Source organism: Chelonoidis abingdonii, chromosome 4, assembly GCF_003597395.2.
Source record: "Chelonoidis abingdonii isolate Lonesome George chromosome 4, CheloAbing_2.0, whole genome shotgun sequence".
Classification (NCBI taxonomy): domain Eukaryota; kingdom Metazoa; phylum Chordata; order Testudines; family Testudinidae; genus Chelonoidis; species Chelonoidis abingdonii.
Genome location: NC_133772.1, coordinates 86,953,061 through 86,980,675, shown reverse-complemented (window position 1 = coordinate 86,980,675; position 27,615 = coordinate 86,953,061). Strand labels below are relative to the sequence as shown.

Sequence of the window (27,615 nt, the reverse complement as noted above, 5' to 3'; positions counted from 1 at the left end):
ACCAGGGCTGCCTAAGCTGTGATAACTTCCTCCCCAAGGGAATTAAAGCACGTACAGTCCTTGCTGGAAGCAGTTATCTTGTGATAAGCTGTAACTTCTTAGCCTTCTAATTCTAGCTTTCAAGGGCAGGACAGTGAGTGTGTAGTATTGCCCCAAATGGAATTTCATGATCTTGGATGTCTGAAAATCAAACAAACCCATTTCTAGAGACGAGCAAACAATTCTTGGTAGATAATTTAGTCAGTAAAATTAAACCACTTTTTCTACTTGTGGACTATCTGCAAGTACATTGCTATTTTCTCAATTTGTCATTGGAATTTATGGGACTAACATTTTGTCTCTTTCTTCCCCTTTCCTTTGTAGATAGAGCTAGACTAGTTCACAGCGAGTATTTGATACTTGCTATTTGAAATTATACTTGTGTTGGTTAGCTGTGATTGGTCTCATAAATTACAAGGTGTTGCTTCTGTTTCTTGCCTGGATGAGCCAGCTCTTACAATTAGGAAAAGGGCTTCCTGAAGAAGCCACTGGGGTTTTGAATTTCTCAAGTTGCTTGATCCAAAGCCAACTGAAGTCAGACATGCGCTAACTCCAGTGTGCTGTGGATCAGGCCAATGCAAAAATAGCAAATAATCAGGACATGGGAAATGTTAATTTTGTACCTTTCTGGGCCACCTAGGCCTTTCCCTGAGACACCATTCCTAGAAAATCTAGACCAGGTACAAAATATATGTAAAACTGTGGTAGTTTGGGGTAAAATATTCCCAAACACTCCAACTCTCATTATCAAAAGTGAGGTAAGCACTCAGGAGCCTAAATCCTATTGAGTTTTCAGATAGGACTTAGATTCCTAAAAATTTTAGGTTGTTTTTTGAAAATGTTATCCGGTGGCCCTGATGCTGCAAATGCTTAAGCACATGCTTAACTGTAAGCAGGTGAGCAGTCCTTTGGCTTCAATTAGATGATCTGCATGACTAAGGTAAAGCAGGTATTTACATGTTTGCCAGATCAGAGTGTGCAGTTGAGGCACATACCTGATCCTGCATTTTTGCATGCACAATTGTGTGTGTATGGGCCTCAAATGAATGGCACATACTTTTTTAAATATAAAAAAATTGTCTTCCTTGAGCTACACAGAAGAAAATTTGAAAGTTATTAAAAGAAAAAACTGCAAAACCTAGAAATCATAACAAAAAAGTACTGTGTGTGAAACTGCCATTAATTTGAACATATATAATTTTTACCAAAGGGTTTTTTGTTTTATTTTATATTTTGAGATTGCAGCTGGAAAGATAATATTCATCTTGAATGAGAGTTAAAGTGGTGTTATGCTGAAAAATGGATGACTCTCTTGTATCTGGTAAGAATGATCTGCCCAGCTTCAGACACTTGAAAGGAGCTTGATTTTTCAGAAGATGAATGACCAGAATTTTAGCATCCTTAGGGTCTCTCAAGTTGGGTCTCCAAAAACAGCAGCATCCAAACTTAATCACCATTTGTTTGTTTTAAAAATCTTGGCTGATTTGTTTGTTGTTGATTGTTGTTGTTTTTTTTTTTAATGTGGATGGCGTGAGATTTGTGATGTCCTTAACTAGGAGTTTCCTTGCTTTTAAGTGTTTTTATTTTGTTAACAGTGTGTCAGATATGTGCATTGTTTCCACATAGTGACTTGAATTAGATTTGGATATAACTTTTCTGTTTCTGGAATTTTCCCAGATTTTTAAAAATTATTATTTATTTCCTGGGTTTTAAAAATTTACATCTTTCACGTTTTCTCTTGCGTAGCTGAATAAAGCCATAAAGCCAGTTCCAAGGGACACTCCAGCTGCTTTGTGTCACTGGAGCAGAGCAAAGCAGTGAGAGCACATTGGTCTGTAAAGGTCAGGTAGGAATCTGCCCTGTGCTTCTTTACATTTTAAATAAAGGGTCCGTAGCTACTGACCCATGTTCTCTGCCAAGTCTATTAACTTTGGAACTGTGACCCAGGTCCTGTGACCGGTGCCAGGAAATAAAAGTTCAGTTTCTTGTAAGCACTCCCATGTGTCGCTCTCATTACAGAGAGGTTAACTGAGAAGATTATTAATTTGAAGGAATGAATGGCACTAGTGAAGCTAATAATGGCTTCTGCAGAACCCTTCGTCATGTAGATCTTGATCCTGCAAAGTGCTGAGCAATTCTTTGGGAGCTGGCCTGGAGCGCCTAAGGCAGCTGGGTGTGGTGGCAGGTGCCTGGGATAGCTGGTGTAGGTGTGGGTGTGTGTGTTAACTGAGGCTGGACCTTGCCTGTGCATTCTTCCTACTTCCTTAAGTCCTCCTCCTCCTCCTCCTCCTCTTGCTTCCCACTCCCTGCTGCCTGCAGTTTATCTGGCTGAGATCCAGCAGGGAGCAGGAAGCAGAGAAGCTGCCTGGCCTATTGCAGAGAAGGTGCCTCAGCACATACCTCTGAACCTCCCAAGGCTGAAATATGGGATGCAGTGTGTGACGCAGACTCAGGGGTGCTGGAACAATTTTTATAGTGGGGGTGCTGATGATGGAAACCATGTAAACCATGTTGGTGTTTGTTATTACTATTTCAGGCCAGGGGGTGCGGCAGCACCTCTAGTTCCAGCACAGATTCAGAATGAGAGAGATGAATTATTCCTTCTGGCAGTGTAAAATGGTGGGGATTCATTCCTTCAGTGTACAGGAAATAACTTTTTCCATAATGTTACTTTTGCAATTATTTATTTCTGATATAAGTAATTTTCAATTAAAAAAAAACAACAGGGATGCTCAGTGGTTTGAACATTGGCCTGCTAAACCCAGGGTTGTGAGTTCAATCCTTGAGGGAGCCACTTAGGGATCTGGGGCAAAAATCAGTCCTTGGTCCTTCTAGTAAAGGCAGAGGGCTGGACTTGATGACCTTTCAAGGTCCCTTCCAGTTCTAGGAGATATGTATATCTCTATTTATTTGTGTGGAATGTAGGTAACCTGAGGACTAAAATAGGGGAAGTCCCTTGAAATTAGGCCATTTGAGGTACTTCAGTGCTTCTTAGCAAAGGGGACGAGCAACTCCAGAAGCCTAGTCTACATTAGAAAAGGTTTGCCTATAACTAGAAAACCCTCCTAGTGTAGATGCAGCTTATGCCAGTGAAGAACTTGGTGCTTTTGCCATTATAGCTTATTCTGTATCTCACCAACAAAATAACCAAGCCAGCAAAAGCACTTACCTGCATCTGCACTAGGACTTTAGCCTGCATAAAAATGGCTTAAAAGGATTCTCCCCCAGCCAACACTGGTACACCCTCAAAAGCTTGAAGCGTAGAGGAATGCCTGCTACTCTTCTGGATGTAGAACATCGCAGCAAGGAGGTGTGTCAGGGCTGCCAAATGCCTGACTGTTACATGAGATGAATGATACATGCCCGCCCTGCTGAAGACGATTCATCTACCTGTCAAAGTTTGTTCTCTTGAGCAACTTCTGTCTCACATGACACTTGAAGTCAGAAAACGTCCTGACAGTACAGGAGCCTGGTTCTTCTCTCATGCTACTCTTACACTGGTGTGACTCCATTGACTTTAATGATTACTCCTTATTTACATCAGTGTAATTTTGAGGACTGTTTGGCTGCAGCAGTTTCACAGTTCACTACCAATAAACAGCTGGGAGAGAATAACCAGGGTTCAAAATAATTTGGAATTTCTGGTTAAATAAAATGGCCTAAAATAAACTTCTCTTTTCACTGTACTGCCTCTGGGCTAAGTCCTGCCAACACTGCTGTGCTCAGTGCTTGCTACCATGAAGAGTCCCCCTGGAAGACAATGGAGTTGCTCATGGTAGTAAGCAGTATGGGCCTGGCTTTCCACTGCTCTGCACCTTGTGCAGTTATTTCCGTTTTGGCAAATTGCTTGTAAAATGCTATAGGCCTGATTTTTAGTTGCAGGAAAGCCACTTCACAGCATTCTGGCAGTGTTAAAGGGGCCTTAAAGTGGCTCTAACTGTTGTTTAGACTCTCTTTAAGGTGCCTTTAAAAGGGATTTTCTGTAGATAAAATTAAGCCCTCCCAGTCTGATACCCCCCCACTTGACACCAGGGTAATAACTACTCAAGGTGCGAAGCAGTGGAGAATGGTGCCCTATGACTGGCAGTAAGGTCTGGAGGATTGAGCCCTGTGGCTCCAATCCTGCAAACGTTTATACATGTGAGTAATCCCTGAAGTTCAGTGTGTACAAGATCATAGAATATCAGGATTGGAAGGGACCACAGGAGGTCATCTAGTCCAACCCCCTACTCAAAGCATATTCCTAAATGGCCTCCTCAAGGATTGAACTCACAACACTGGGTTTAGCGGGCTAGTGCTCAAACCACTGAGCTATCCCTGCCTCAAAACCTTAGGGATTGATCCTGCCAGGTGCTGATCACTTTGGCCCCAACCCACTGAAGCACATAAGTAACATAATGAATGTGAATAGTCTTGTTGAAATCAATGGAACTGCTGGGTCAGAGTCTGAGTACTCAGCATTTTGTAGCATTTTGTACTGAACCCTCTAAAATGGAAGGACTACTAGACCAGGAATCCACGTACTACTCCTTGTATATTCACTTTTAATAAATAAATTCTTAAAAGAATAAGAAAGAGATTGTGGAATGTCGTTTTGTTCAATAATATGGCAATTTCATGTACTCAGTTTTATTAACTTCTTGGTATATGGCAAACGAAGTTGTTTTGTAGCTTGAAATATTATAGCATTTATAGTGGATTATTTTTTCCAATGCATAACATAAAGGAGTAAACAATAAGGTAAACATTAAGGTCCAGTTCAAAATGTTACAAGCCAAGCTGAGCTGAGAGAGAACTGGGTGATAGTTTTCTCTCCACCATCCGTCCCCCTCTCCTTCAGTGGACATTTTTAATCTGTCATTCTCGTTCTCTGGGGTCAACATTATACAGCCCCATAATCATCTTGTATCTGATGGATATTAAATATTTTTTTACTGGATTACAATTCATTTCAATATTCCCTGCATTTTGCGTTTAAATGCATAATAAATACAAGTATTTTATGCATCAGAATTCAGACACCACCAGTGTTTGCCTTTGAGCACATTGCCAGTAATAATCTCCTTGGGGGAAGGAGGGCAGGTGTGTACTGTGTATTGGGAGAGAGAAGACATGTGTGTGATTTCTTTTAAATGTCACTTCCCAGACCCAGATATCACTCTTATAATGCACTAGATTTGATTCCTCTTAAGTGAAGTTGATAATTTAGGGCCAGATCCTAAGTTGGTGTCACTTCAGGCAATAGAGCTGCATCCATATCATCTGAGGGTCTGGCCCTTAATGGGGTCGAGAGGGATGGAAACTTTACTCCTCCTCCTTGAGGGAAATGAATGACTTCTAAATATAGGTATCAGCACCTAGATATTACTGGGATGGATGCCTTAGAAATGCATATAATAATAATACACCTCTACCCCAATATGACACTGTCCTCAGGAGCCAAAAAATCTTACCGTGTTATAGGTGAAACCACGTTATATCGAACTTATTTTGATCCGCTGGACTGCGCAGCCTCCCCCTCCACCCCCGGAACACTGCTTTACTGCGTTATAGCCAAATTTGTGTTATATTGGGTCGCGTTATATCGAGGTAGAGGTGTACCCTGTGTCGGACCTATGGATCTTCTGAGAAGACCTTTAAAAAGACCAACAACCAACCAGCCTTGTGTTATAGGAAGAAAAGCCAATGTTCACAAATGTGGGTCATACTGTCAGGCATCTAAACCTACACTTAGGCGCCTCAGGAGGTGGCTTGATTTTTAGAGGTGCCGAGTACCTGTAGCTTTTCTTGACTTCAGTGATGCTATATCCAAGAGTGATGCGGTAGAGATACTTGGTACATGATGATAAAATTAAGTTCCTGGTAGCTAGGAATGTAAAGAGTGATGTGACATTTGTGAATGATGCTACTGATGCATCTGCTGTGTAATGTGCATTGCTGAAGTGAGGTAGCAGCATAGCTGTAAAACTGAAAACAGCAGTGCTGTAAAGGTGAGTGATGCTACAGACCAGGACAGTAATAGCAAACACACTACTAATCGAATGGAGCAAGAATCAAGACTGAGTATCCTCTGAAGCTGCTATTACTGGGGATGGCATTATAAATATCTTCTTCTTTCTTATGTCTTCTTTCCCCTTTGTGCCGCTTTTCTTGATGAGTGTTGTGGGGGCAGCATGGAGAGTAGGAAGGAGTAGACATCCCTTTCCTCTGCAACAAGTGCCTCCTGAGAGATTCGCCGACATTCCTCATCCAGCTAGGAGATGTAATCTCTTCAGCGTGTCCTGAGTTGGCCTCGGGACCTCCTTCCAGTGGGACATGCCCAGTAGAGTTCCAAAGGAAGCCTCCCAGTGGGCATCCATACCACGTGCCTGAACCATCTCAACTGACTCCTCTTGATCTGGAGGAGTAGTGGCTCCACTCCGAGGTTCCAGAGTGGAGCATTATAAATCTATGAACTGAATATACTTTTGTGGCGCTTTCTTTTGACATCCCAATGAGCAAAATAAATCACACTTCCTGCTAGCAATGATACGCCAAATACACCTGCACTTAGCAAATGCTACAGATGGAACCACTTTTTCAATCCTGAATCTTAATTAGTTTCGTACTGCTTTAGTACATGGACAATATTTTAATAGTCATAAGACTTACTCCAGTCCACTGTGCCCTTTCCACCATTTACTTTTTCATACTGGTAGCAATTTAGGAACAGCTTAAAGAAAGTTAAATAACCAGACATGCATGCGTAGATTGATGAGCTTATCACACCTGTCTCTTTAACTTCTGCACTGAGTTCCAGAGATGGATGATTGTTCTGGGAGGGAGAGAAGCTAGCAAATCCCACAGCCAGATGTTCAGGAATGGACAGGGCTTCTCCTGGAACTCAGAAGAGTATAACTGTGTCCTTCTGCGGGAAAAGGACACCAGATGCCTCCATCTGGCAGTGTTTATCTCTCCTTTTTTAAAAGGATCAGGACTGGGTTTGGTATGGCTGCGAGGATGAATGTGTCTCTGTGCATCAGAGAGGAATGACCAGTCATTTGTCTCTTCGCTGTGGAGTCTGCCTGCAGCCATCAATCTTGCAGCCCAGCCCAGCAGCTCCTTTGGCTCATCATTTGTCAAATGAAAGATAATACAGGAGGATCACAACTCTTAGCTTCTTATATTTCAGTTTCTTTTCCCCTTGGATGTAGTCCTCTCCCTTCCCTCACTTTCATCCATCCTCCTTTCCATTTTCAGTGAAGTGAAGTGGAGGCAGAGGACAGACATTATTAGGGTCTAGGGCTTTACCACACCTTCCTGCAGTTTAGTTCCTCTCTGCTAGATGAGCGGGAAGAGAGACAGAGGGCGTAATGCAGGCTAACAACATACATGTCTTATACATTTTATTGCAATTTTCAAAACAAGCCTGTTGTACTTTGGCTTGAATATGCAAGGGCGTGATTACACCAGCTTGCTGCTATTTCATCTTATTCCCTGCCCCACTTCTTCCCAAGACTCCTTCCTCCACCCCATCTAGTGTTTTTAAGTATGCATTGCATCTACTGGCTCCAGTCCTGGTCTATTATAGTAGTATTAGATACAGCCAAATGGTATGGCTACCTAAGAGACTGCCTTACAGTTTATTTGCTGTTGCAACATTTGCCATCAGCTTGGACACTTTTGCTAACAGTTCCTAGATTTGATGGTCTAAAGGGTGCCGGAAGGACTTGGAGGGCTGTCTAGAACTCCTGAATTCACTATCCTATTGGATTGACAGAGACAGAGTCTGCTGTCCTTCAGGGCACAGTGTCATAGGATTGTCTATTTTTTTCTCTCTGACTTTTGCTTCAGGTGTGTATGTAGGGGCAGGGGATGAGAGATGTTTGACTTATTTTGCAGGAGTCCATTTAGACCTGACATTGGTGAATTTAAACACATTACATGCAGACCAAAGTGATGTTTGATTGATACATTTAATAAATAGATGAATACATTTACTTTTTAATTTTCTAGGTTGGTCTTAATGATCTAAACATCAGGTTTGAGTCAGATTCCCTAGAGAAACATATATTCAAACCCTGTTGGGGCAACTCAGCCCTTCATATTTTCATTTGGGTTCAGTGCAATTTAGTGCGAGAAAGTCTTTCAGAAAAGATCTAAAGTACTGAGCTGCTGTCTGCTCTATATGGACATTGAAGACTCCAGGGAATGTTTAAAGACTAGGAATTTTATCTTGATGTCTTTAGCCAATATTTTGCCTTCCCTAAACTGTTATACTACATAGTGTGGCCATCTGCTGGCCTCTCACCTTGGAGGTAGCTGCATTTTTATTGACGCTGTAGGTGTATTATAAAGTGCTATTGTGACAGAGAACATTGTCACTGGGAATAAGAAAAGAGCTCCTGGGGAAGAAAAGTCAGCACCTTTCAACTGATGGGGCTATTTCTTCTTGTGTATTCATTAGGGCTCTGAGCCTGGAGCTCAGAGGGAAGGGTGGATCATAGCTCCTCATTTCCCCAGTGCTATCAACCTGGTTTCAGATAGAAACCAGAAAGTGGATTGTAAAAAGGTTAATTCTTACCTGAAGGATGAATTCAGGTCATGATGTGGAGAAAGGTTGCTATCCTGGAATAGGAGAGGAGAAAGCCACCGGAGGCTGTTTAAGCCACTCTTATGTCAGAGTGGGGTAAGGGAGGTCTTGCTTTCCCAGGTCTCTGCCAGCAAGCAAACCGTTATAAAACCTGGTACCTCTCTTCCAGAGATGCACAGGATGGAGCAATAGAGCATGCTGGAAGCTGAAGGCCCATTCAGGCAATGAGAAGAAAGCCAGGGAACTCTGTAAAATCAGAGGAGTCTCTGAGGAGTCAGAACTCCATGTTGTGGTGTTGGAGGGCAGGGTTACAGTCTGAGCTGGGCTTTTTTTACTATTTACTGTCTAAAACCCTTTTGTTTCTTTCATTCTGAGCTCTTTTCCCTAAACCTCAATACTACAGTCTTGGGGAAGACATTAGCATGGGGAAAGAATCTATTTGTGGGGTTGGCCCAATGTACCGGGTGATCATGGAAACTTCAGTACAGTGGGCTCCTGGTGGGGTCTCTCAGTCTCTCTCATTCGTACATTCTTTTAAAAATAGATGTTCTCTCTCTGTATCCTTGTCTTCCTGTTTGCCATCCTTTTTACTCCCTTATTTGCCCGTTGAACAAATCACTTTTATCTGCTTCTGGCCTTCTCACCTCCCTGCCAATTTTTAAGAAGTAATTATTGCCATGTTAGCATGAGCCTGCCTACCCCAGATGGCCCATCTGTGTTCACAGCTGCCCTCTGACTGGCCTTTTGGAGGGCATTCTGCCGCCTTTGAATGTCACCTTGTTTCCCCCTTGCTGCTTCTTGCTCCTGCTCCTCCCCCTTCATGCACAGTCTTGCTGAACCTGCAGGCTCCTTTTCACCATCTGCATTTCCTCAGCTGCCATTAATCTTCCTGTTTTACTCATTTTGGTATTAATTCTAGAGTTCACATTTTAATCTAAAATCTTTATGGGACTGTTGGAGTTTTTTATCTTCATGTGGCGGCAGAGCCGTGGATGCATTTGTTGTGCTTTTTCGCAATGCCAGAAGGATACTTATTGGCACCTCTGGAGGAGAGTGTCAATGTTTGTATTACAAGCTTGCCTCTTTGTAATAATACGTTGCAATTACATATCTCTATCTGTCTGATGACCTTTACCAATGTGGGTAACTTTCCTCATTCTTAGAGGTTTATCAGTTGGCTATTAAAATCTGCTCTGTGTGCAAATAAAGTCCACTAAGTTTTGCACTTTCTTTTTCTTCACTGAAAAAATTGTTTAAACCTTTGCAAGCAGCTTTACACTTTATAGGCACTTATATTTGAGTGCTTTGCAAGCATTAACCAAGCCTCACCACACCCTGTGAGCAGGGCCGGTGCTTCCATTTAGATGGTTGCCTAGGGAGCCAGGATTTGAGGGGGCGGCAATTCGGTGGTGGGTCCTTCACTCGCTCCAGGACCCGCCACTGAAGTGCCCCGAAGCCGGGAGCGTGGAAGGACCCCCGCCTAGGGTGCCAAAAACCTTGGCACCGCTCCTGCCTGTGAAGTAGGTAAGGATTATCTCCATGATACAGCAGGCAGAGGGTAAGTGACTTGCCCAAGATCACACAGCAAAATAGTGGCAGGATTGGAGACAGCACCCAAGATGCTCAATTCCCTGTCCCATTTGAAATTCCTCTTGACAACCTTTCTTCCCTCTAGAGTATATCAATTAAACTTTCTTAAAGCAATTGATTTAGCAACAATTGCAACAGTACCCAGCACCTGCCCCACTTCTGTGATGCATTTTGCTTATTAAGCATCCTGACTGAAATATGGGGAATTCTCACTAAAAGCTCTCTAGGGTGTCCTATGGGATATTATAGACGTCCTGCAAAATCTCACAAGATCCCACAAATTGCCTTAGGAGACTCTAAAATTTACATTTTTTGTTAGCAAATTGTAATAGCACTTAGCACATCCCATTAACACTCCCACCCTTCCCTGAGAAGGTATGTAATTATATTCCCATTTAATAGATGGAGAAGCTGAGGTGGAGAGGCTGTAACTAGCTCAAGGCTATGGAGAGCATTGATACCAGAGCAAGGACTAGAACGTAGCAGCTCCTGATTCCTTGTCCATTGCTCAGATGTCTAGATCACACCTAGCCACACCGCACCATACCACCTGAATTACTGCCTGCTGTCACACGTAGGGATTATGCAATCTCTTTCCTCAAATTCTATAATATAAGTGTTACATGAGCTGATGCTGTGAAAGGATGGGTTGCATTATGTCTTGTTTTAAACATATATAGGATGCTATTTAAAGAGAGAGAATGAATGGCATAGACTGCGAAATTAGAACAATGGTTTCGGAGGGGAGAATAGAGGGAGAGATTACTTTAGGATTTGATGCCCTGGGGGAAGTTATCTGCTCCAGAATTTAGCCAGGTAGTGTAAATTTGAAGCCTTTGAAAAGCAGGTACAATGTGTTATATGTGACATTGATTTATATTTGTGCTGAGAAATAAACGTGTAAATTACTTCTGAGACACAATCAATGGGAGGGCTATTTTTTTTTTTACTGTGATGGCTATTAGAGACTAGTCCACCATATGCTGCTTGTAAAACATACAGATTCAAATTGGGCAAATTTTACAATGCTTAACCATGTTCTGAGGACTGCTACCAGTCCCTGCAACCCTATTTCTCTCACCCTTTGTTGGTCACCTCATGCGGTGTACAATTAGGTAGGTGCTAGTGGCATCCAGGGCCCTTGGGTCCTGGAGAACTGTCTGAACACTCAAAGGCATCCTGGAGTTTTCCTACAATTTATACCCAGAGTGTCCCATAGAATCGCACAATCCCATAGCACACGCATATCCTTGCTTGCTCACTCTCTCTCATTCTCTCTCTCGCTCCCTCCTCCCACAAGCCTAGTAGTTTTTGCAGGAAAGGAAGGGATGAAGCACTGGGATTTTCCAATCCACCAGTGCTTTCTGGGGCATAAATTGAAGGAAAGCCCCAGTGGACCTTTACATGTAGAAAGACTGTTTAGTGAGGCCCATTTTAGGGATCAGTGGACTCCACTGATCCTTAATCTGCAGCATCTACAGGGTGCAGTATAGCCCCAGTTTGCCCCCTGAAGAGAGCTTTCATGTGAGGGAGGAGAATCCACCCCGCCCAGGGCAATATGTTGCAAGAGGGAGATAATAGACAGACATTGCTTCCCAAACATCTTCAAACTTTCCAGTAGGATTAGTTCAAGGACAGGTTTACCATTCTCTAATGGTGATTTAGGACCTGATTCTTACACTCAGTCCCCTCTTACATTGCCAGTGAGGTGTGAAGGGGCATTGATACAGAGGAAAATCAGGCCCTTAGGCGTGAAGACATTTGGGGAAGGAGGGAACAGTGACTTAATGCAGTAACCTTTCACTTCCACTAGAGACCTGGCTTTTCCCAGTCTGCTTCAGCTCAAAAGTGAAATGAATGTGGTGGTTTCAAACTAGTCCCCAGAAGATATTTGTTTGCATTACTAACCCACTGCACAGTTCAGCACTATTGGCAGTTTTTGTTCTGGAAAGGTCCAGGACTGGGTTAGCAGGAGGTGTCATGGAGCTGCGTAAATGATCAGAACTGAGTGTAGGTTCCACGACTGGAATAGAAGGGGATTACAGGTCAGGAGTGAGATGCATTGACAGAATGGAAAGGAGGTAGAGGGTAGGGTTGGAATAGCAGACGGTACTGAGGGTCAGGATTGAAACACAACGGCAGTGCTGTTTGGGCACCCAGAGCTGGAATAACAGGGATTGCTGCTGTGCAATGGCAGAGCTGTGTGAAGGTCCAGATGTGGAATAGGAGAGAGCTCCTGGAGATCAGGACTGAGTTGCATTGGCAGAAGTGTGTAGAAGGAAGCTTGCAGAGCACTGCTCTGCCTCAGTATACCTAATTCTACTCACGGCTGTGAATCCATCCAATTCAAGAACAATAAGAAAATCACTAAACTGACCACAAATATAAAAAACAAACAAGCTAGCAAAAGTTGCTGTATTCACTTGTTTTGCCCCAGACAGCTACAAAATCCAGCACTCAAGCAAGTGCATTGTATTCTATTTCTTCTTAAAGTATTCCCGCCCCCACCCTTTTGCACACTAATGCTATATTTGTGCCTTGGAGATGAGCATATGATGGATGGATGGATGCTGCTTGTCTGAGTTTTTCACCACCATTTCCCCTGGGGCACTCTGTCTGCTGGCAGGGAGCACCATCCCAAAAGATGGTATCTTTTGCAAACTCGACAGCTACCAGACAACTTCTATCTCTTCATATTTCCCAAAAGAAGAGCAGGCTTAATCTGGTTTTTATATGGCATATTTCATTATAATCATTGTGACTTTCACTGTTCCCGGTATGCCATGATAAATAAAAGTCTGGGGGTGGAAAGCAACAGAGGAGCTGAGGCTTCACACTCTTGTGACATTGATAGATTTTTATATTAAAGTGACATTGGATTTAATTGCTCACTGAGCCACTGTCTTACACTTTCAGGCATATCCTGCCACATCCTGTTAATGAGCTTAGTGGCTGCATTCACCCAGTGGTAGATCTGTTTGCTGCGAATTAGGTGGCGTTTTTGACCACCCTGTGTAATTTTAAAGAGGTTGTGGCTATTAAGGCTACGTCTTTGGATTTATCTATGTTAAACAGCACTTACTGGATTCTTAATATATAGTTTCCTCTGGCCATTCTTAAGTTTTAGAGAAACAGCACCAAAAACCACAAGAATCCCTGTAGCATAGTCACTGTTTGTCTAAGAGGGTTTTTGGAAGCTGAATTGCTTTTGGTTTGCACAGTAGCTGTCTTTGGCATGATGGATCATGCTGGAACTCACCCAATAAGTATCTCTGTTCCCAATTAGACCTGGAAATGGAGCTGCTTATGAGTGCACAGAGATGATGGCTCCGGTGGCAGCTGCTACCGTGGAGATGGAAATGATCCATTGTGAAACAAATGCGTCTGACGAAGTGGGTATTCACCCACGAAAGCTCACGCTCCAAAACGTCTGTTAGTCTATAAGGTGCCACAGGATTCTCTGCTGCAAATACATTACATTGTCTAGAAAAAGGGAAGGTTGTTTTTAATTTGTGTTTTGAGTAGTCACTGTGAAGTTGTTTAGCCTCCAGTTCATTGTGAATTAAGTTGTGCATATTTAAGGGTGGAATGTATTGCTGTTTTGATAAAAACAGATATTTTAACCCCTCCTTCCATTTTGTAGGACCTATACTAATGTGCTTCTCTTGGAAGTAGCAAGTCCACTAATGAACAGACCCAGAAGTGATGTTGACATGGACAATTGTTCAGATTCTGTTTAAATAAGTGTGTCATGGTATATTTCCCCACTCTGAACCTTAGCGTCCAAAAGATGGGGTACCAGCATGAATTCCTCTAAGCTCAATTACCAGCTTAGTACTTGTAGCGCTGCCACCAGCCAGGAATTCCGTCGCCTGGTACACTCTTGTTCCCCACCTAAAAACCTTGCCCGGAACCCAAGACCAATCTCTGGATCTTAACACAAGGAAAGTAAACCCTTTCCCCACTGTTGGCCTTCTCCCAGGCTTCCCCTCCCTGGGTACCCTGGAAGATTACTGGTGGATTCAAACTCCCTGAATCACAACAACAGAGAGGACCAATTCACCTTCCTTCCCCCCTTCTCTTTCCCCCGCCCAAGACTCTCCCTGAGAGCGAAAGTAATCCTTAACCCAGACAGAAAAAATTAACCTTTCTCTCCCTTCCTGTCCTTTCTTCCCCCAATTCCCTGCGTGGATCCAGAACCCAGTCCCTGGGTCTCACACAGAAATAAAAAACACATCGGTTCTTAAAAAGAAAAGCGGTTTTAAATTAAAGGAGATAAAAACAGTAAATTTATCTTTGTAAATTTAAGATGGACTTAGGTACAGGGGTTTTTCAGCTCCGTATAGACGCTGGAATACGCCTCCCGCCTAAGTATACAAGTACAAATTAAAATCCTTTCCAGCCAAATACACAATTAATTTCCTTCCAGCCAATACACAATTAACTCCTTCCGCCAAATGCACATTTGAAATAAAGAAACAAACATCAAGTCTAACTCGCTTACTGCCTTAGTATCATATTCTGACTTAATAAAAGCCTGTATCGGAGAGACTGGAGAGAACCTGGTGCACGTTCTGGTCATCTCAGAACCAGAGAAGAACAACAACCAAATTCTAAACAGCGACACAGAAAATTCCCCCCTCAAGATTTGAAAGTATCCTGTCCCCTGATTGGTCCTCTGGTCAGGTGACAGCCAGGCTTACTGAACTTGTTAACCCTTTACAGTCAAAAGAGATATAAAGTACTTCGGTTCTGTTAACTTCTACTATCTGTTTATGACAAAGTGTAAGGACCTTGATACTTATACAGGTTGCTGCATTTAGCTAGTAAACAAAAATATCCATGTTGTTTTAATCACTATGAAAGGGACACAGTCGAGTTAAAATCAGAAATTTAAATTACCGTATAATCTCTGTGTGTGTGTGTTTGTGTGTGCGTGCAATGTTTATCTGTATCACCAGTTATATCATAGTTAATTAAAACGGAAAAAAGACTTAAATATACAAGTATTTTTGTATATTATTTAGCTTTGACATTGAAACTAGACTGGTCAAGTTTGCTTCCTATATCTCATGCAGTAGCCAGGTATTGTTGCATTTGAAATTCCAATGGTGAGGAGATTTATATATAAAGTGTATTGAAATTTCTATTTTAAAAACATGAAAACTTGTATTCATATTAGTTTTAGTAGCAGCTTTGGGGGATAATAAAGCTGAGGTACTCTCAGAGACTGAGATGTCAGAAGAAGCAGCATTGGAGCAGACTGATGATTAAAAATAGCTATTGCTCTAAAGGATTGGAGGGCAGCAAATATTGTTACCTATATTCAGTAGAAGGTTATCTAGAGAACTACAGACCAGTAAGCTTTACATCTGTACTCGACAAATTGGTTGAAACAATAATTAAAAATACAATAATGCAACATATGATAGGATCTAATCAGCATGGTGTCTGCAAAGGAAAATCATGCCTCTCTAATCTCTTGAAAGTAGTAAAGTAATGGAAAAAAGGGAAGAGGTTGATGTAGGCTTGAGACCCGATCACCTCCCCTCCCATATTAAACCAGCCTTGGATGAAACTCAGGGAGTTCATCACTAAAATTGAAAAAAAGAACTTTCTGCTGCTGATAAAGCACCCCCACCTCAGGAATGTCCCTAAAGAGAGTTATTACCACCAAGCTTGTACAGCTGAGACACCCAGGCCCTGGGAAATAAGGGCGGATACAGAAAGAGACTCAACAACTTATTTAGACTTCCAAAAGGCCTTTGAGAAGATCCTGCATAAGCAGCTACCAAAGAAGCTAAGTAGTTACAGGGTGAGAGGCAAAGTATTGTCACCAATCAAAAACTGTCAAGGAAGGAGAAAGCTAAGAGTAGGATTAAATGGTCAACTTTCATCCTGGCAAAAGGCTACAAGCTGAGTGCCTCAAGGTTCTGTACTAGGTGCCTTGTTTAATATATCAGCTGTATGGGGTAGCAAGGTTGCAAAATTGTAGATGACATAAAGTTCTTTTTTGGTTGATGGTCCCTGTGTGTATTCCACTGTGGGTATGCATGCGCTCCATGTGCCTGAGAGTGGAAGATATTTGCTACGTGTCTGTTGGGCTGCACCTGTGCCCCTCTCCTTTTGCTGCAAACCGAAAATTTAAGGGGTGTTATGGGCCAGCCTCTTCAATTCCTATGAGGAACTTCAGAGGGACCTAAACAAGCTAGTTGAATGTGTAACATGATCACAAATACAATTCTGTGTCCATAAATGCCAAGTAAAACGCATTCGAGTGAAAAATTTAAACTACTTGTACACCTTATAGGGTTCTAAATTAACCCAGGAAAGGGACCTGGACATCATTGTAGACAGCTCAAAGCTGACCTCTGCCCAGTGTGCAGCTGTGGTCAAAAAGCAAATAAGATGTTAGGATGCATAAGGAATGAGATGTGAATAATATGGAGACTATTATCATGCCTTTACATAAATCAGCTGTGCAGCCTGATTTGAAATACTGTGTGCAGTACTGATCCATCTCTAAAGGGTATTGCAAAATGAGAGGGGGTTCAGAGAAGAGCAATGAGAATAAGAGGTATGGGAAAATTCTCACATGAAGAGAATTGGAAAGATTGTTTACCACAAAAAGGAGGTAAATAAAGAGAGGATGTGATAGAAGTATATAAAATAATGACTGGTATAGGGAACTTCTGTTCTCTCTATCTCATAATACAAGAGGAAATGGGCACTGAATGAAATAAAAGGTGGAAAAGTTAAAACCAATAAAAAGGCAATAATTTTTCACACCAGGTGTAATTAAACTGTGGAACTCACTGTCACTGGAGGGTGTTGAGGCCAAAAAGTTAACTAGATTAAAAAAGGGACTGGACATTTATATGGATAACAAGAATATCCAGAGTTGTCATGATAACAAATATTTTGGAAGTGATATTAAATGTCATATTTCAGGGGTTAACTATTAGAGATCAGGATGACAGCTGATGTGGGGGCAGATTATCCCATATCTGTCTACTATGGGGTCCTTACACCTTCCTCTGAAGCATCTGGTGCTGGCTATTGTCAGAGAAAGGATATGGGACTAGATAGATCTCAGTACCTGTGTTTGTAAGGCTCTTACTTTGCTCACAAAACCTAAATTTGGGGCCTAAATCTACTTGTCAGTATCTCTTTGGGTAGGGTTACAGGGGCTAAACTGAAGTTTGACAACGTTTATTGAAAATTCCTGTAGAATTTAACAGGAAGGAAACCATTAGGGTTTAATAGAAATTGTTCTACAAACCTGATAGTATGTAACAGAGAATAAGATCTTTTCTACAGGTTGATTTGAACCTTCTTTCAGAATTCTGTAGCTGCAATGTAATTCTCTATTATATTATCTAGGCGGGTTAAAAAAGCCTGATCACTTTCTATTACATTCTCTATAGGACACTTTCTTAAGGGTGTGAAAGGACAAAATGATATGAGGAAAGGAATTTTCTTTTGTGATTCTCTGCATTTTGCCATGTTTTTCAGCTCTAGGCTTTCCACCACAACCACAGTAAAATATACCTTGTAGTGCAAGCACACAGGCTGAGTAACCAAGCTGGGGACTGGAAAACTGAGACATTAGCAGTTGAAGTCCCAGTCCAACCTGTGCTTTTATAAAGGTTTCTCCCTCATCCTTGTTTTGTAGCCATCCTTTCACCCTCCGGCCCTGTACATCTGCTGTGTTATACTGATTATCCATCTTCCAGAAGGACTGAGTTGAGTTCCTTTCAGAGCTCTTTTTAAGGTCAACTCATTTATCATGAAGGTGTTAATGTTGGATGATATGAGGCTTCATTTCCTCCCCACCATCCTGTCCCCAGTGTGGACCAACTCCTGCGTACTGTCTCTATATGCTCCCTGCTTGAGTCACCGAACAGTTTGACTGCTAAGATGGCCCTGAAATGTGAAGCTAGGAAAGTACTAAAAGAGGGGAGAAAGCAGTGGTATAGTAGTTAGTGCACAGGACTGGGAGTCAGGTATCTTGGGTTCTTTTTCCATGTCTTCTGCTCACTCCCTATGTGCTCTCACACAAGTCATTTAAATTCTCTGTGCTTCAGTCTCCCCATTTGTAAAGGGGGTAATAATACCTACCTCGCAGGGGGATGGAAAGTTTAAAAATTTAAAAGTGCTCTGAGATCCTAAGATGGGAAGTACTGTAGGAGGGCTGTGTATTAGTTGCAGTAGCAAGTAGCAAGACCATAACAAACAAGTATGTTTTTAGAAGGCAGCTGACCTCCTTGCTGTTAAAGCCCTGCATTTTCCATGTTAGGTTTAATTTTAAATTTCTCTGTAACATACAGGTCTCACTTTCTGTTCTTGGTTTAAGATTTAATATGGGTTTTGTTTAACTCCCTCCCCCATTCCCTGTTCTAATGCGTTTGTTTGCTGAGTGTATCAGAAGCCAGAGACAGATGTAGCTTGTCAGCATGAAGACATGTGTGTTACTGATGCCCTTGAGTTTGCTTGAAGCTTCACCTTCACTTGCAAAATGTCTGATGACCAGCTGCAGTTTTCAGTCCTATGAGGTCCCAAAAACAATACTAATGCCCATTTGCACCCCAGCACAGAAATTGAAATCAAATCAAGACCATAGGGAGATGTGATTATAGAGGTGCTTGAGTGACTCCATAGTTAAGGCTGTGTTGAAATTCTCATTTGAATCAGGACTAAAATCCCTCTCTTTCCCTCTGAAATATCTGAATTTAGTCTCCAAATTTAACTCACCTTTCATGGACTAATTGAATAAGGAAGAGGAGAAGGAGGGAGAGACCAGAAACTCATACAGGGAATTTCAAGCTGACCCCCTCTCCCACATTTAAGGGATCAGTTTCCCTCTTTTTACACCTCAAGCATCACAGGAGGGAACCTGCATCATAAGCAGTGAAACTTGGTAGAAGGTGGTCCAGTGATGGGAGCAGGTTGAGAACTCCATTCTCAGAAATCCCGACGGAATAGCTTGGCCTTTCCTTTGATGAGAAGTTGTTAATTCAGTATTCCAGCTTCCATTCTGAGAGTCATTCTGGGAAAGTTTCCTCTGGACAACCCTTCCCCTCCCCCCCGCTGAGGTTTGGGGGTTCTGCTTGGCTTGTACTCTGATTCCCTCTCAATGAGTGGGATAGTTTTTGCTGTGGTACAACCCACATTCTGTGGTCTATTGGTTGAGGGTAGGTCATGCAGTTAGCTAATGTCCCCTCTCTCCAATAAATTGGAGAGAGTACTTTGCAAATCCCTTATCCTCCACTTTGGCTCAGGGAACCCCACATCTTTTCATGGCTTTGGGATCCCTGACAGACAGCTGCCATTCTCCAGGGGCAAATGGTTCCCCTAGAAGTAATTCATTATTTGTATTGTGGTAGTGCCTAGGGAGTCACAATTTCAGTGTGCTAGGCACTGTGCCAACACATAATAAAAAGACAGTCCCTGCTCTGAAGATCTTACAGTCTAAGTATATGACAGGAGATAGGAGGTGGATACAACAATGAAATGAGGGGTACACAGTGAGATGAAAGACTGGGACATAGCAGTGAAACCTGGACAGCAGATACTGATTTTTGTAAAACATCAGCCGTGGTTCCTAGTTTCTTCCCAAACATATTCGCATGGAAAGAGGAACCTATCCTGGAAGAGAAGGAAGCTTGAGAAGGGTGGCCATGGCAATGAGGGTGCCCCATAAAAAGAGGCTACAGTGGGATTATGCTAGTCAAACTCCTATGTAAATGGAGTAGGAGATGGAATTCTCCCCTGCATGTATTTTAACATCCATGCTATATTTTTCTGACTGCGGTACTTGTTTCACAATCCAGTGATAGCCCTCCAAAAGTAGCATACTGCCGGCTCTTTCATCTGTGTGCCATGTGGCATCAAGCTTCCTCATTAATCACCATGTTTTTTTAATGCGGGCACATGCTCCAGGCAGTGGGAGAACTAGAGTTAGGGTCCTCCTCACAAGGGCCGGTTCTGCAATCCTTCCTTACACCGAGTAATATTTACTACTATAAGTAGTCCCATTGAAGTCCCTGCAAGGGTTGTAGACTCTGGGCCTCAATAAGAAAAGTGGGGTTCAATATTTGGTTGCACATCTCCTCATTATTTGTATTAATTCTCAGCAATCTCCCACTGTATGATCTCTCTCTTCACCCTTTCCTACCACGGGAATATCTGGTTCTTGGCCCCTGATGTAAAATGATCCTGTATACAACTGAGTGTTGTGAACTGTGCCAAATATATATATATATACACATTTCCTACTTTTTGGGAGAAGACCTTAATATTTTTAGCTACCTGCTCTAGGAAGCTATGCAACTTTTCTTCCCATTTGGAGTATGGGGAGTTCATGTAAAAGAAAATGTTTTTTGTTTTTATTCCCCTACAAGATATGTCCAGCCTTCCTTTGTTGCAACCCAACATAGCAAATTGAAAAGGTCCTAGACCTTCAGCAAGCTAGAAATGAATCTCCTGTTTAGAGGTTAGGAAAGTACTTCTCCTTCTTCTTTTGCATGGGAATAGGGTTAAGAGCCAGGCAACCTGCTACCTATATTCTTGTTCCCTCTGCTGTGCAGTCGTGCACAGTCAATAGACATAATCTCTTTGTTTTGTTTCTCAGAAGTTGATCTGCCTTTGAAGAAGGATGGGTTCACATCAGAGGGAACCACACTGGAAGCCTTGCTGCGCGGGGAAGGGATTGAGAAAAAAGTAGATACTAAAGAGGAAGACACTATACAGGAAATCCAGGTAAAAAAGAGCATTTATATTGGCTGTACTTATGTCTCCATACTGGGACAGCAGGGCTGGCTTTAAGATTTTACCTTTCATTCTCCAAACCCAAACCATTTGTATCTTTTGCAACTTGTATCTTTGTGTCAGAAGGCTGTATTAATGCATGGTGAAATCATACTCGTGTGTCACAGAATGTCATGAAACCCTGACACTAAGTTGTGATGCTCAAAATAAATTCAGAATGTTGAATAACTATCCAGTAAAAGTGTCACAAGAATTGGGACTGCCTGCTAAGTTCTTAGTGGCTTGCAACCCAAACATGGCAGCATTGTACTTGTGAGATGATCAGCTACGGCGACTTGTGGAGAGAGATGAGTCCAAACCATAAACTGGAACTCAACAGCCTCAAGCTTTGGGAGAGTTCATATTTTGATCTTAAATTGGGCCCATAGCTACTGATTTAAAAAAAAAAAGTGGCACTGGTCAGTCTGTTTTCTTTGTCCAAACAGAATGTCTGAAAGCAAATAGCATAAATGTTTTTTAAAATTCTTCCATCTTTAATAATCCCAGTTATTATTAGTAACAAAGGCAGGGAAAACTTTATTTGTATCTTGCCATTATCCCTTTAAATATTAAATAATAAGGATTGCCTTCTGATCATTTACCAATATTAAAAGTAAAAACCAGTTGCTGGTCTCTGGTATAGCTAAAATCCTGCTAATCTAAGGGACTACTGGAAGGGTTGTATGCAATATTCAAAATGAAATCTTTGACTCTGGCCAGTTTTGTTGAGGTTTGCAAACCTTTCAGGGAAGTAGAGGCAAATTTTGAATGAGCTGAAGGCAGCGTTCTGAATTAATTTACACTGATCTATGATTTCTAGTGTAACTCAAATGAAGCCAGCAAAACTTGGTGATTTTGGCTGAGATTCAAATGTTGGGATTCGTTCCTGAAAGCTGAAGGAAAACTCCAGTATGTGGCCCAACAGAGATCAAAACTGAAAATCATGAGCATCAAATCTGCATAGCTCTGGTGTCCAATCCTGCAGCCCTTATGCTTGCGAGCAGCCCCACTGAAATATCACCTATGTAAAGGCTGCAGGAGTAGAGCTACTAGTGACACATGTAAGGAAACATTGTACATATACATGTCTACATTTGCAAATGTGACTTGTGATTTTGTAAGCCTCAGTTTTGGAGTGCCCAGCTTGGGGCACAATAAAGGGACCTGATTTTTCAAAAGACAGATGCTCTACACCTTGGTGCATCCAAAATATAGGTAGGGATTTTTAACCTGTTTTACACCCTTTAAATAAGAATCTTCTTTTCTGTGGGATGGAAAATTGCCAAAGGGGAAGCATTCCATGTTCACAATGAGGTCTATGCGAAAACCCTCCTTTGCCTCTCCCTTTCTGATTCTAATAAACTCAAAGCCCTAAAGACTCTATTACAGCAGCTTCCAAGAGCACAAGAAGTCATGGTGCAGCATCCTTATGAGTGCCTTTGGATGCTGCTGTGCAATCTGAGCTCCCAAGTTTTCCCCGGCATCAGCCTGAGGAAAGAGACTTCAGAGACAGCGGAATTGACAGCAGTCTTGGCATCACTGCATTACAAAGTGGGGAGGGGAGAAGTGTCTGTACAAGGAGCCTTCAGCTGTACTCTCTGAGCTGTGACCTGTCTTATGGATGCCGGTTTCATCATGGAGCTGATGTGAGAGGCTTTCCTGGCTGCTGTTTCCTGTGCAAGTGCAGCTTTGTTGGATTCAGTCTGCACAACAAGTACTTTAACCATAGCTCACTTTCAGCAGGTGGTAGGGATGGTTGGACAATTGGAGGACAAGATCATCATTAGTTCTTTGTGCCCATGCAAAGGTATAAGGGGAGGATAGAATATATGTCGTGCAAAGCTCCCTCTTACTCCTCTGCGTAGGCTACACATTCTGCTAGTCTAGCTTGGGAAGGTCCAGGAGGAAGCAGTCTGTGTGGGGCTGCTACTCCTCCTCCTCCCATGCAGGTGTGAGACGGTGGACAGAGTCATAATTCCGTCCTTGATCCCAGCTAGGAACTGCCCTTAACTATGGGTTGAGAGTAAACTTTCACACTATCCCTTAATGTGGCTTGGGAGAAAAGCAGGGATTCATTGCTTACCTGCATTGAAATATGGTGAACTGGAAGAGTGATTTGGAAGGACAGAGTAGGAAAATAATAGATATTTGCTAAAAAAGTATACGGATTGCCCCTCTTAAATAGGTGCAGTCACTAAGGGCCAGATGTTCTTCTGCTATTTACATGAATTGAGATTTGGCCCCAGGTGAGATCACTGTTGAACCAATGCCTCAAGTGAGGTGAAAATGGCATCATCTTTTGGAATAGGTTTAAACCAGTCTCTGATCAGTCATTAAAAGTTGACCTGGCATTTTCCACAAAAATTAGAAGCATTACCTGGCATCCTGGCCATTCTACATGCAGTTAATTGGTCTACCTACTTTAAGTTTGCCCTGCATTTTCAACTGGAGAAACTATTCTACACGATCCCTCCTTAACACTGTTGTATAGTGTTGCTGGTGAAGAATGGAGTTGCTAGGGTTGAAAGGCACTGTGAAAATGGAAGATGTTATAAACAGTTTTCCAATTTTTTTACATAACATTTATCTCTTCAGGAACAAAAATTCTTTAGTCGTCCCCTGGACTTTAAAAGTATGAAGTCGCCCCTACCAATGTATGTAACTGTGTGAATTTTGAAAGAATAATTGTAAGTGATGATGGCAGTCACTTAATGTTTCCCCCTTCCAGGAACTAAAATTATGGGAGAAGACCAGGACTCACAATAGTTTTGATCCCATAAATGGCCCTCTGAGGCGTTAAAAAAAAAAAAGAGAGAAACTTAAATCCCAAACCCTACAAATATTAGACTTCCCACCAAATTCTACAAATTATTTAAACTTTTTTAAGAGACACCATGACAGATATAGCAATTTCTTGCATATCTTTAGGAGACATTTTAAAATTAAGTTTAAGTATCTTTGGTGTCCATTATATTAAATGCAAAGTTTGTGTATTATTGTGAAGCCTGGGAGTTCAAAGGACTGTACTGAAAATGTGCAAGCAAAAAAGGACTTTTGGGATAGTAACTGTGAAGTGGATTTCCTGGGTGATGCCTAAGGAGAGCTTAAGGTCAATTCCCCAGTTCTGGTTATGCAAAAAACCAGTCTTTTGAAGCTATGCCCTGAAGAAGGATGATTGCTAATTATCTGGTCTCGGAGACTGGAGAGCAAAGGCCCAGGCTGTATAAAGAAACAGCTGAACTGCTCTGCCTGGGTTCTGGTTCTGAATCTGATACAATTATGAACTTGTAACCATGGGGAAAACCCAGTTGTGGGTTTTGAAGGACTGACACCTAGCAGAGCCCTTGTTAGAGTTGAGGGGTGATCTCTGGTAAGTTTTTTAGCATGCGTGCAGGTTCTTTTGTTTTTAATATGTTTCTCTGTAATGCTTTCACTTAAGAATAAATGTGCTTGCTTAGAAAGAGTTATGTGGTAACATATAACTGTGGGCAACACGGGAGTGAGTAAGATACAGGTCTCTACCCAAGAGAAGTGATGGCTGGGAGCCGGAACCATAGAAGTAGTGCCCTTGGTGGACCAGGGAGGGGGAATAAAGGTGCAATAGCCCTGAAACTGTGACAGATACTGTCCAATATCTTGGCTCAAAAATTTAAATGGATAAGATTATAATAATGTGGTGCAGGTGTTCCTCCAGATTCTAAATCGCTTGTCAGTGAAATCTCTCTGTGTATTCTCTCCCAGCACCCCCAACAGTCAATGCCTAAGGTCCACAAGGCTCAAAACTAATGTATTCTGTTCCTATTCTCCCTCTGCTGGCTTTGTAGCAGCTTTTAACTAATAATGATCTGGGAGACTGGATAGGTCAGAATTTGGTAACAGATTACAAATCCTTTCCATCACCTCTAACTCAGTGGTTTGAATCCATTTCATGGCTCAATGATGTTGCCATCTCAAGACTTAGTGGTGGCCTGCCTGACTGGAGCGAGGGTTTCAGACCAGCTCCTAAAGAATAGGCACCCACATCATGACTGACACTGGGTGGACCCTTGTTTGCTCTCTTAGCAGAGATGTTAAGGACTCAGTGGGTTATGAAGATTGAATAAACCTTTCATGGCAGCAGGAGTTTGCTCCAAATCAGTATTGGGGGGAAGCTTGCACTGTCACTGCCTGTGCTATATCTGCTTTGTGGATGCTTCCAGAGCTACCAAATGGGACACCTTTCCCCAAGCATGGAATTCTCAAAAACAGAAAAAATTAACAAATCCCAGGTACAATTCTTCAAGATGATGAGCAACTGCTTCTCCCATTGACTTCAGTGGGAACTACATTTGCTCAGCACTCTTTAGAATCAGGACCCCTTATTTCCAGAGCTGTATAGCTACTTACGGTACTGATAGCCCAAAAGGATATTAATTTCAAGGGCCATTAGAAATGCAGAAAATGAATGTTTCACTAAACGGGAAAAATTGTAGACTACAAGGGAAAGAAATGTTGATTTACAGCTTCTAAGAGTTAATTTCTGAAAAGGAACTCCACAACCTCACTCACACCCCCATAGACTGTGTCTTGCTAGGGTCCTGGGATGTCAGCCTTCAGACTGGTATTTCTCAGGACCCATTTCCCTGAGAAAATGAAGGTGAGTGAGGGAGGAATTCTCTAACTCAGAGGTCGGCAGCCTTTCAGAAGTGGTGTACCGAGTCTTCATTTATCCACTCTAATTTAAGGTTTTGCATGCCAGTAATACATTTTAACGTTTTTAGAAGGTCTCTTTCTATAAGTCTATAATATATAACTAAACTATTGTTGTATGTAAAGCAAATAAGGTATTTAACATGTTTAAGAAGCTTCATTTAAAATTAAATTAAAATGCAGAGCCCCTGGACCGGTGACCAGGACACGGGCAGTGTGATTGCCATTGAAAATCAGCTCGTGTGCCACCTTTGGCGCTCATGCCATAAGTTGCCTACCCCTGTTCTAACTTTTGAGGGTGTTGACTGGAAGGAATTGGGGATGCTTGGATATGATTCTGTCATTAGAGAATTAGTACACTTGTAATTTTAATAATCTATTTAGACCTCTTGTTTGCATGTTGTATCCACTTTTGTCTGTCTTCACCTCTGAAATCTCTTTGGGACAGGGACTGTATCTCTCTTTGTGTTTGAAGAGCACATTTTGGGCATTATCACAATCTCAATTGTCAATAATAATTGACCTTGTGTGTCTTCTAGCAAACAATAGTGTTTTCTTATAAAAATGATTGTTTATTTTTTCCCTATAGAGAGTTTTGGAAAATGATGAAAATGCTGATGAAGTGAATGAGGAAGAGGAATTAGAAGAAGATATTCCAAAACGAAAGAACAGGCCCAGAGGACGGGTAGGTTGGGAATCTTTGGGAGAGGAAAGAAGGGAAGCAAACCCCTAGTCTCACATTCTCTCTCTCTCTCTCTCTCTCTCTCTCTCTCTCTCACACACACACACACACACACACACACACACACACACACACACACACACACACACACACACAAAAGCCAAAACAAAGTCATCTTTGATTTTCTGGTTTTTTTTGTTTAACTATTTAAATACATTTCCCTATGTTCTTCAAAGATAAAGTCAGCAGTGAAAGTTTTTAGTAGCACTCTAAGGGTGAAATCCTTGCACAATAGAAATCAATGTCAAAATTCCCCTTAATTTAAATAAGGCTTGATTTCACTCTCAGGAGACAACATCCCCATAGTTTCCTATCATGTCCTCTCACAGAACCAGCAGTAAATCAGCTAAGTAACAATGTTACAGTTTTAAAACATGGAGTCAAAATTTTCAAATGTAGATCCCTAAAGCTAGCCCTCTAAATGAAAGTGAACATGATTCTCAGAGGTGCTTGGCACTTACATCTGTCATTGACTGTAGTGGGAGCTGCAAGGGCACATCATCTCTGAACATGCCTTTTGGTGTGCTTGCTGGATATTTTGAGATAAAAAACAGATAAAAATAAAATTAAAAAATTAAGAGCTGTTTGAAACCTCACTCATAACGTGCTTATGCAAACCCTCTGATGTTTCATTATTTCAGCTTCTTGCTCTTGTTCACTTTTGTGCTAAGACTATTTAAATAAAGATTAAAATATATTTTTTTAAATAATTGGAGAAGTGTATTTTTTCACTCTCTTCATTATCAAAAATGGCTGAACAGCTTGACTGAATCTTTCTTTAATATTTTCTAAAATTTAGCCTTAAACAGAGCCAGAAAAGTGTGAGTTTCAGAAAACGATATGAACTAGTAACCAAAACCAGGGATTAGAATACAACCTTAACTATAGCTATGACTAATACTTCAGCTACATGGGCCTTTCCTAATAAACTTCCTATCACGGAATTTGGGCGTGGCTGTCTTTGGAAGTGAAGGACCAAATGGATAGCGAAGAAGATATTCAGGTTGTGCAAGGAGAATAGTATTTCCTGGCATTCATTTCCATGCATCTTCAACTTGTTCAAACAGTGCCCTGACGTTTTTGTTACATGCATTGCTGTACTCCCCTCTCCAGGAAGCTATATGAAAACAATACTAATTGTTTTTAGCTTTTCCATTATAAATAAAATAATCGG

General features: G+C 41.7%; 1 protein-coding gene across 6 annotated transcripts in view; it reads left to right on the top strand.

Annotated features, from left to right (window-relative positions):
- DPF3 (double PHD fingers 3) overlaps nt 1-27,615 on the top strand; it is a 269,649-nt gene that overhangs the window by 158,615 nt on the left and 83,419 nt on the right. For all 6 annotated transcript variants that reach the window (XR_012655786.1, XM_075065418.1, XM_075065416.1 and 3 more), the window contains 2 exons: nt 20,835-20,962; nt 26,289-26,384. Coding sequence is in view for 5 of the 6 variants with exons in the window: in XM_075065418.1 (XP_074921519.1) it covers nt 20,835-20,962; nt 26,289-26,384 (224 nt within the window). In the remaining variant the exon portion in view is untranslated. The remainder of the gene's footprint in view (nt 1-20,834; nt 20,963-26,288; nt 26,385-27,615) is intronic.